The following is an 11,195-nucleotide window of genomic DNA, read 5'->3' as shown; positions in this document are numbered from 1 at the left end:
AAGTTGTCTCGCCAACTATTACTTCTACTACTATGGCTAACGGTTAGCGATAAAGTAAAGTAATTACATGACGTTTATGTTGACACGCAGGTCATAAATAAATTAAGACAACTCCTATGGCTCCTGCCAGTTGTCATACTCATCGACATGCAAGTCGTGATTCCTATTACAAGAACATGATCAATCTCATACATCACATATATCATTCATCACATCCTTTGGCCATATCACATCACATAGCATACCCTGCAAAAACAAGTTAGACGTCCTCTAATTGTTGTTTGCATGTTTTACGTGGCTGCTATGGGTTTCTAGCAAGAACGTTTCTTACCTACGCAAAGACCACAACGTGATATGCCAATTGCTATTTACCCTTCATAAGGACCCTTTTCATCGAATCCGATCCGACTAAAGTAGGAGAGACAGACACCCGCTAGCCACCTTATGCAACAGGACCCTTTTCATCGAATCCGATCCGACTAAAGTGGGAGAGACAGACACCCGCCAGCCACCTTATGCAACTAGTGCATGTTTGTCGGTGGAACCGGTCTCACGTAAGAGTACGTGTAAGGTTGGTCCGGGCCGCTTCATCCCACAATACCATCGAATCAAGGTAAGACTAGTAACGGCAAGCATATTGAACAAAATCAACGCCCACAACTACTTTGTGTTCTACTCGTGCAAAGAATCTACGCAATAGACCTAGCTCGTGATGCCACTGTTGGGGAACGTAGCAGAAATTCAAAAAAATTCTACGTATCACCAAGATCTATCTATGGAGAAACCAGCAACGAGGGGAAGGAGAGTGCATCTACATACCCTTGTAGATCGCTAAGAGGTCTCCCACGCCTTGATCCAGCAAGGAGAGAGGGAGAGGTTGAGGAAGACTCCATCCAGCAGCAGCACAACGGCGTAGTGGTGGTGGAGGAGCGTGGCTATCCTGCAGGGTTTCGCCAAGCACCACAGAAGAGGAGGAAGAAGAGATGCAGGGCTGCACCAACGAGAGATGGAAACACGCGTGTTCTGGGCAGCCCCCTAGGCCTCATATATATAGGGGAAGGGGAGGAGGCTGCGCCCCCTCTAGGGTTCCCACCCCTAGAGGGGCGGCAGCCCCAAACCCATCTGAGGGTGGCGGCCACAAGGGAGAGGAGAGGGAGGCGCAGGGTATATGGGCCTTAGGGCCCATCTGCCCTTAGGGTTTGCCCCCTCTCCCCTTCTAGGCGCATGGGCCTTAGTGGGACTGGTGCCCTTGGCCCATGTAGACCAAGGAGCATTCCCTACAGCCCATGTGGCCCCCGGCCCGTCTTGGTGGACCCCGGGGACCCTCCCGGTGGTCCCGGTACATTACCGATAAACCCCGAAACTCTTCCGGTAACCAAAACAGGACTTCCCATATATAAATCTTTACCTCCGGACCATTCCGGAACTCCTCGTGACGTCCGGGATCTCATTCGGGACTCCGAACAACATTCGGTAACCACATACAAACTTCCTTTATAACCCTAGCGTCATCGAACCTGAAGTGTGTAGAGCCTACGGGTTCGGGAGACATGCAGACATGACCGAGACGTTCTCCGGTCAATAACCAACAGCGGGATCTGGATACCCATGTTGGCTCCCACATGTTCCACGATGATCTCATCGGATGAACCACGATGTCAAGGACTTAATCAATCCCGTATACAATTCCCTTTGTCTATCGGTACAATACTTGCCCGAGATTCGATCGTCGGTATCCCGATACCTTGTTCAATCTCGTTACCGGCAAGTCTCTTTACTCGTTCCGTAACACATCATCCCGTGATCAACTCCTTGATCACATTGTGCACATTATGATGATGTCCTACCGAGTGGGCCCAGAGATACCTCTCCGTTTACACGGAGTGACAAATCCCAGTCTCGATTCGTGCCAACCCAACAGACACTTTTGGAGATACCTGTAATGTACCTTTATAGCCACCCAGTTACGTTGTGACGTTTGGCACACCCAAAGCACTCCTACGGTATCCGGGAGTTGCACAATCTCATGGTCTAAGGAAATGATACTTGACATTAGAAAAGCTTTAGCATACGAACTACATGATCTTGAGCTAGGCTTAGGATTGGGTCTTGTCCATCACATCATTCTCCTAATGATGTGATCCCGTTATCAACGACATCCAATGTCCATGGTTAGGAAACCATAACCATCTATTGATCAACGAGCTAGTCAACTAGAGGCTCACTAGGGACATGGTGTTGTCTATGTATCCACACATGTATCTGAGTTTCCTATCAATACAATTATAGCATGGATAATAAACGATTATCATGAACAAGGAAATATAATAATAATCAATTTATTATTGCCTCTAGGGCATATTTCCAACAGGGAGGGGGCTTTGAAGGAATCTGGACCGATCCCACACACTCTTCTGACCTCCTTGGCCCACCAAAATCCCTCCTCCCTCGCTCGCGCGCATTCATGCTGTTGTAGAGCGTGTCGCTCAACATTGAAGACAGTTCAGGGCGGACGCGACCTCTCACTGCCTCCTCCATTGAAGTGGTGCGTCAGCTGAGCGCACCGCCCGCGACGCGTCTCCGGTGTCCGTGTCTGTTCAATGCCGGAGACGCATGACTGGACGGGATATGATGAATATCTACCATACCCGTTCAATACCACTGTCCGTCCGTATGCTGCTATTAAGTTGGCTCGCCGGCCGAGAAACCCACACCGATACCGTGCATTAACACACCCGGAGGCCTCGCCTCACCGAAATCCGCTATATAAAGGCGACCACACCGGGCTAACTCCACACTACAATAGAAGCCCCTCCCATCCTTCTCCTTTACACTGCATCCGCTACGACTACAAGCGACGAAGCTCTGTGGGAGAGCCTCTCCACAGAGGTGAAGCATACCGTGGCCGCCATTGCTGCCGCCTGTCAGAGCCGCCGTGCCAGGAAGATCGAGGCCGGCTGGCAAGCCGGACAGCTCGCCCGAGGTCTCTGATGACGAGGACGAGAACACGATGGGAACGGGATCCCACGATACCGCCCCGCCCCCTGTGCCTCCTGTGCACGCCGACTTCATCATGGAGTAGTGCAGGCGCACTACAACGCCGCCATGGCGGAGGTGCAGCCAGCGCCAGCGCCTTTGTCGACGTTCCAGCAAGCGCAAGAGGAACAACGGTACAACCTATTCCTCTTAGATCAGCACCGACTGGTGGAGGACCAGATCTACGGCGAACGGGTGAGCGAGGAGGCCGTGGTGGCCATGGCCAAGGCGAACCCCAAATTCGCCGCGGAGCAGCGTGCCATCTACGATGTCGTCCGCGCTCAAGACGTCGCTCGCCAGGAAGCGGCCGCCATGGAGGCGCAGTTGCAGGCTATTGCTGAGGAGAACAACACCAGTTGCGCCTCCTATGCTCCGCGACGAACCATCAGGCGGCTCGGTGGGACGACGACAGCGCCGGCGTCACCATTTCCATCGCGGACCTCACGTCCACCGGCGACGGACAGGTCGCGGACTCCTCCAAGGATGAGTAGGCCACGGGAGGCGGCATGTCCTGGTGTCCCATGTGGGCCGGTCTGTCTCCTGTGTTCTACTCTTCCTCGCCGGAGACCACACCTTCACTCCATCGGTCTTATCGCCTGTGCACATAAAGATGGCGAATGGTGGACGACACGGGTTTGGACGCCGGGCGCTGCCGCCGTAGGATAGGTTTAGGGTCGGATCTTTTTTTTTTGTTCTAGATGTTCGAAATGTAATGAAAATCTGTCGTGTTTGTATGGAATCCGTCATGTTTATAAGAAATATTGCCTTGTTTGCACGAATTTCATCCGGTTTGTTGCAAAAGAGTTTAAAATATATGCGGTTAATGTTGGATGGTGTTCTCTCGCATCCGTGTCCGTGGACTGGATCTCTCCCTATCCGTGGACGGATGCGGGAGGAAATTTATAAGTTGCCGTTGAAGATGCCCAAATGTGCTATACAACTATGTGCAATGGTTTTAATAAGTTTTTCACTGCAATGCCATGGTGCTACCAGTACCACATAATTGAACTTTGAGACTGATCTAGCACCAATCAAACATGAATCTACACGTAGGGATGAAAACCGAGCAGAAACGGACGAAACTGATGCTACAACATCAGCTGCAGAGCACACCACCACCAACCACCGCCTCGTCAGAGAGGGCGCTACCCAGGCCCTTCGGCCTAGGTGCCGCATGGCCAGATCAGTAGCACGGAGATGGATCTGTCCGGCGGTGAAGAACAACACCCATGGCCCCGGACCAACCACCCCGTCATCGGCACCGGCAAGAGACGCCGCAGCACAAAGAACAACAGCTGAGTGGAGCCAGCTCATATCGAGCAGGGCGGCGCCGAAGGGCGAGCTCCCGTGGACGCCGATGAACTTATGACAACATGGGGGCTGGGAGAAGATGCACGGAGCAGACGGACACCCGCACTCGCATGTTCGTCTCGGATCAGGGCCCACATAGGTTTTGCCTCCCGCCGAGCCACAATATTGATTGGTGCACAACGAGAAATACACTTTGGTTTCTGGTTGTATATATGCATCCTATATGAAAATTGTTTTTAATATTTTAATAAAAAGTTAAAATAGGTAAGAACTATTTTGACAAAAAACTTGACCTACTTTTACACTAGTATATAAAATTTCACGAAAAAAATTCAAATTTGACTTCACAACAAAAAGGACAAAATTTATTTGCTATTATAGGTCACTATTCACATTATTTTGATAAAAAAATTGTCTTTTTTGAAAAGAAGTCAAAGGGAGATTTTTTTGTGTGGATTTTTTCTCACGAGTACAATAAAAGATCAAGTTTATTTCAAGCATGTTTTCAGGAATTTTTGACTTTTTGTTGTTTTTTCTTATATAGGGTGTAGATGTCCTCATAGACCAAAATCTGCCTCCGGTGCACAACCTCTTAAGGAAGGGGCAAGCCGCGTACCGGTCCCGACAACAGAAGTAGTCGTGGTCGTGGGATTGACGAGCTCCCACTGATGCGTTGCACCACCAGGTGAAGTGCCCCAAAGCCGCCGTCTTTGGAGCCTGCCCGGGCTTTGCCGGCGGCGGCCTCTAGCAGCGGCAAGACGAGATGGAGATGGGAGGAGGTTTGGCAGCGTGTAGCGGTTTCCCACGAGTCGCCACGAGGTAGGCGACGCATAGGATGCGATATTAATTGGATAGCGACAGTTTAGCTATTTTTGCTCATACCAAAGGTAGAACCGAGACATGGCTAGGTTCTGGCAAAACTGTCCAGCTAGCTGCTGATGATTGTAATTCTATGAGTTGGGTAATACAAGTTTTTCATCCGCAAAAAAGAAAAAAACAATGGATGGTTAGAAATGACGGTAGACACAGTATTTTGTGTCAAAGTTTTTTACTCCCTCCATCATAGTTTAAAGGGCGTATCTCCAAAACCAATTTATTTCACAATTAGAGGGAAATAGGGCGCAGGTCATTAATTAGCTTGCTGAAATTACTCCTTTCGCTTGCCTTCTTGGTGCGCATGCATGGTGTGAACTGAAACTTTAGGTGAAGGTGTGAATCGGGTTTTGTTTGCATGCATGGCTATGCGAGGCCTTTTATTGGACGGGGAGGTTACTATGCTTTTGTTTGGCGATTAATTAGGCACATATCCTTAACTGCCGTTACTATGCTTTTGTTTGGCGATTAATTAGGCACATATCCTTAACTGCCGCAGCTCCAGCGCATCATTTATTCCTGCCAATCGCTAGCGACTTTGGGCCTAGAGAGATGTGAGGTACGCCCTTTAAACTGTGATGGAGGGAGTATAGGAGTAGATATTTAACTCAATAGTTGTCATTTCTTATCTTAATAGTATAAATCAGGCCCAACGCTTGCCATCGGTCAATATTCCGGCTCCAATGGTGTGACAAAAATTCTCTACGGGATTCAGATGCGCGAAAACTCTCCATTTAACGGAGTAATACCACCTTGATTGTGTTTGGGTAATTATTGATGAAGTTCGTTGAGTTCTGTAAAAATCCTTCGGCTTCTGCTTTCCTACTGCCCGGTAGCCTCTCGCCTTTAAATACAACCCCTGCAGTTCCCAAACGTCACGCACGCTTCAATACTTCTGCACTCTTCGTTTTCCTCTGCCTGTATAGGGCGCAGATGGCAGCAGGTACGAAGGGCGACGGGCCGGCGATCGGCATCGACCTCGGGACGACCTACTCCTGCGTGGCCGTGTGGCGGCCGGTGCACGAACGCGTGGAGGTCATCGCCAACGACCAGGGCAACCTCACCACGCCGTCCTGCGTCGCCTTCACCGACACCTGGCGGCTTATCGGCGATGCAGCCGTGAACCAGGCCGACATGAACCCCGCCAACACCGTCTTCGATGAGTACTATGAGCTGACGTCGGAACTCCAGTAGTTGAATATATACCTGGCGTGCAAGAAGTTTTTCGGCCCTCAAACTTACTCGGCCATTCAGATTCCAGCACCTTTTCTTCATTATTTAGTTACACTCTACGCGCCCCAGATAATACTGAGAACATATTGAATCGGACAATTGTCAAAGAGCTAAAGGAGTCATTTTAAATTTTAAATCTAGCAAAATAATATAAAATACTCCTATGCAAACTAATATACTAAAATGTCATATATTAGTTTATACAAAGGTAGCAATATGTAACTCGTTCTCACTCTAAAAACTGTTTAATGAGGTAAATCATACAATAAGACTGCTGTCAATGCATGGGTGCTTAGATGAGGTGCTAAGCACATTAAATAGCTTAGCAACTATACTCCCCAATGCATAGGTGCTTAGTTTATGGTTGCTAAGTTTGCTTCATTTAATGATTTAGCAATTAAAGCTCTTCATGTATTGGTGGGCTTCCTTCCTTTAAATGTTTTGCCTAGGTTCACGCGCTTAGCATTGGTTTTTTCTGAGGTCACCACACTCATCTCTCTCCTCTTAAATAACCTGCCACATCAGATTTTTTGCCTACGTGAAAGGCTTAACACCTGTACAAGATGGAGCATTGGGAGGGGCCAAAAGAGTATCTAAAGTGCCACTTTTCCCCTGAAAAGTAGAACATATGTGTTCTTAATTAAGGAAAACGATTAGAACCAGCCGGCCAATCACGCGTAGACTTCGGCAGCACATGCGGCCGTCAAGATACGAGTTTGATCGGTTGGACAACACACAACCTCTAATAAGCAGGCCAGGACCTCCACCACTAGACGCGTGCCTATGCCATCTTAACAATTTTTTTTCGCAACATCATCTGTGTTGCTGAAGTACTCCCGCAACAACATCCATGTTACAAAAACATTAAAACGAATTTCTTTTGCAACATCAACTATGTTGTAGAAGTTCTTCCGCAATAACACTCATGTTTCAAAGAAGTTAAGATGAAAAAAAATATGCAACAGAACTTCTGTTGCAATTATTTAATTCTGCAACAAGAGATCTGTTGCAGTCGTGAGGAAATGACCGAGCCGCTGGATGACCCCATATCAAACGGCTGCGGAGGAGGAACGTCTTATGAACTGTTATTTTTGTACTTATATAGGAGTATTATCACACATGGCGTGTCACTGAAAAATAATCTACCTTGGTGAGACAGTGTTAAATATTTTCCACAAAAACCAAAACAATGGTAAATCTGAAATTTATCTCTGATGAGGTAGAAATTCTACATTGTAAACCTTCCAAGCAAGTACGAACCCCCTTAACTAGCAGGGTTCCAAAAATACCAGATTAAAAAAAGGCAGGTTCAGTTCCCACTTTTGCTTAATCTTACGTGATTAAATTTGCACAAAATGTCCTTTTTTTTACAACATACTCACAATGTGGTGCAAAAGTATATTTAGGAAAGGAACTCCTACATGATACAATCCAAAAAATAACAACAGACACATAAGAAGTCATAGGACTCCAACATTGTTCCTATGAAAAATTCATTCAATTAAAGATGCCTTGATGAAAAATTCATTCAATTAAAGATGCCTTGAGAGGTTTAATTTGTATGGAGGACACCTGGGCTTGGTTTATCAATATGTGCAATACATTACAATTTTCATGGTTAATTATAAGAAAATCAAATTAAGAATTATAAGCGCAATTAATATTTGGCTGAAATAAATGTAAGAATTACAAATGTGTCAGTTCTACTGTTCTAGAATTTCAGACACCTTGCAGTAAGGTATAGACAAGGTTGTGTGAAGCTTTACCTCAATAATATGTACTTGTAGAGATTATTCAAGTTTTTTTGTTGTTGATAAAAGTGGCTTATTATTGAAGATATTTATTTTGACCAAAGCTAATATTTTTTGTAACTGAAATTGTCTTCGCTTAATCTTTTAATCGGATTCAGCAAAAGAAAAGTTTCAAAAGTTAATACCGGCCCGTTGTTCTACATATCCAAATAGGACATATCTAGAAAAGGCTCTCCTAAGCTATCATAGGTGGATATCAACTTCTGTGCTATAATTATTTAAATAGTATTATTTGTATATATTAAACTGAGAAATGCTTTCACTCGATAAATGTGACAATCTCAACCTTGTAACTTGAATATAGTAGCAATTATCTCTTAGTAACATATCTATTTTGCGGGGACTCTATTATTTTAATGAGACCTGAAACTATAATTATGTAGCTCAACTGAATTATAGAAAAGTAGACAGTATGAGTTACAAGCACATATCCATGAAAGCTCATACATCTCTGACATTCACAAGTTGAGTAGCTATGTTTCTCAAATGGAAAAGTAGTGTCTACACTCAAGTTCATGGCACCCATGATAACTAGTAAAAAAAATGAAACTTCGTGGCGTTGATTATGAACAAATGTTGTATGTCCTTCCAAAGTTTAGTGGCCAAATAACATCAAATGATCTCCACAGAAATGAAATACAAATTCTGCTCAAACAGTGCACATATGTTTGAGCATAATTTTTATTTTCTTTGTACAAAGCTCCTTGGTTGTCATTTGTCCACCAAAGTTTGCAAGCGCCTAAACATTTTGTCATGATCGAAGCCACAAAGTTTCTGATTTTTTTTGCTTTGTTTTTTATCTTGGGTGCAATGCTACTAGGTGAAGAAAAACCACTCTCGACTCATATTCACAAGTTGAGTGGCTTCTTTTTCTTTAGGCACCATTGGGTTGCTTATTAATTTTACTATATCAATATAAACTTCATAAATATATACATGTTAGTGCGCAAATTATAGTAAATTAAACTACATAACAAGATAAAAAATAAAAAATTGTATATTTAATTGGTGATCAACCATATCATACCAAAACAGACATTCAATTTGTATTTGTAATGGGGACCTGTTTGTGGAACTGTTTAGAACCTGGTATTTTGTTATATAGCTGATTTCTAATAGTCGGGTCAAATGATCTTTAAAATGTGTTATGCGATGTAGTTGGTCCTTCAATTTTTTATAATGGATTGAAATTAGCCTTATGTTCTCTTTTTTTTTTTGATATCCCTCTATCTTTGTGAAATATACTATTTTAACCAACTTCATCGATTTTCTTCAGACGCAAAGCGACTGATCGGTCGACGATTCAGCGAAGTGTCTGTGCAAGGAGATATGAAGTTGTGGCCTTTCAAAGTTATTTCAGGTCCTAGTGATCGTCCAATGATTGTGGTGCAGTACATGGGCGAGGAGAAGAAGTTTGCGGCCGAAGAAATCTCCTCCATGGTGCTTGTCAAGATGAGGGAGACAGCCGAGGCCTACCTTGAAACCGCGGTGAAGGATGCTGTCATCACCGTCCCAGTCTACTTCAACGACTCGCAGCGCCAGGCCACCCTTGATGCCGGCACCATTGCTGGCCTCAACGTCACACGTATCATCAACGAGCCCTCTGCCGCAGCCATTGCCTACCGACTAGACGATACGTTGGTCACTGGCGAAGCAAAGACGGTGCTCATATTTGATTTCGGTGGTGGCACCTTGGATATCTCTGTCATCCACATTGACAAAGGCACCTTTACGGTCAAGGCCACGTCCGGGGACACCCACCTTGGAGGGGTTGATCTTAACAACAAAATGGTGGAACACTTCGTGCAGGAATTCTTGAAGAAACACAAGGCTGACATCAGAAGCAACCGGAGGGCGATGATGCGGCTGAGGACGGCCTGCGAGAGGGCGAAGAGGATGCTGTCTTCCACGGCGCAAGCCAAGTTTGAGATCGACTCGCTCCATGACGGCATTGACTTCTATGGATCCATCACCCGTGCCCGGTTTGAGGAGCTCAACATGGACCTCTTTCCCAAGTGCATTGAGCATGTTCAGAAGTGCCTCAGCGGCGCCAAGATGGACAAGTCACAGATCCACGACGTGGTGCTCGTCGGCGGCTCCACCAAGATCCCCAAGGTGCAGCAGATGCTGCAGGATTTCTTTGACGGGAAGAAACTCTGCAAGAAAATAAATCCGGACGAGGCCGTCGCCTACGGCGCTGCTATTCAGGCCGCCATCCTCAACGGCGAGTACGATCAGAAGGTGGTGGACCTTCTCGACGTCACGCCGCTGTCTCTTGGGATAGAGACGGTCGGTGGTGTCATGAGCGTGGTGATACCCAGGAACACCACCATCCCCGTTAAGATGGAGGGGCCTTACACGACCGAATATGATTACCAGACCACTGCGGGCATCTATGTGTACGAGGGTGAAGGGACATTGACCATGGACAACAAGCTTCTGGGCAACTTCACGCTCACTGGCATCCCTCCAGCGCCAAGGCTCGTGCCAAAGCTAAAAGTGACATTCGAAATCGATACAAACGGCGTCCTAACGGTGGTGGCTGAGGACAGGTCGAGCGGAAACAAGAACTGCATCACGATCATCAACAACAAGGGTGGGTTGAGCAAGGAAGAGATCGAGCGGATGGTGTCTGACGCCAACAAATACAAGTCCGAGGGCAAGAAGGAGATGGTGAAAGTGAAGAAGGAACGCTGATGCCCATGAGGTCACGGAAAACTAGGCGTACATCGTACTTCTTTAATCCTAAAATCACTCTGCTTTCGAGTTGCATCGTATTTCTTAATTATGCAACTTTTGGTATTGCGCATATGCTGCGCCCTCCTTGGCCTGGATTGTGTTCCCTTTGTTTGCACAATGGATGCTTAGTACACTGTTTCGTTTGCGTTTGTTTGTCTATCTTGTGACAGTGAGCAATCGTCTAATATCGAT

At 46.1% G+C, this 11,195-nt stretch overlaps 1 protein-coding gene across 1 annotated transcript; it reads left to right on the top strand.

Moving 5' to 3' along the window:
* Positions 1–6,124: 6,124 nt before the first annotated feature.
* On the top strand, positions 6,125–10,961 carry LOC125526595 (heat shock cognate 70 kDa protein-like). Its single transcript, XM_048691245.1, has 3 exons — positions 6,125–6,383; positions 8,188–8,191; positions 9,549–10,961. Exons 1-3 carry the CDS (start codon positions 6,154–6,156, stop codon positions 10,959–10,961), a joined length of 1,647 nt encoding a protein of 548 aa, XP_048547202.1. The 5' UTR covers positions 6,125–6,153.
* Positions 10,962–11,195: the final 234 nt, after the last annotated feature.

This window comes from Triticum urartu, unplaced genomic scaffold, assembly GCF_003073215.2.
Source record: "Triticum urartu cultivar G1812 unplaced genomic scaffold, Tu2.1 TuUngrouped_contig_10569, whole genome shotgun sequence".
Classification (NCBI taxonomy): Eukaryota; Viridiplantae; Streptophyta; class Magnoliopsida; order Poales; family Poaceae; genus Triticum; species Triticum urartu.
Note: the sequence above shows the minus strand (reverse complement) of the source record. Positions and strands in the feature narration are given on the sequence as shown.

Bases quoted from the DNA above. Each gene is read 5' to 3' on its own strand.
- LOC125526595 (XM_048691245.1), top strand. From the start codon at position 6,154: ATGGCAGCAGGTACGAAGGGCGACGGGCCGGCGATCGGCATCGACCTC.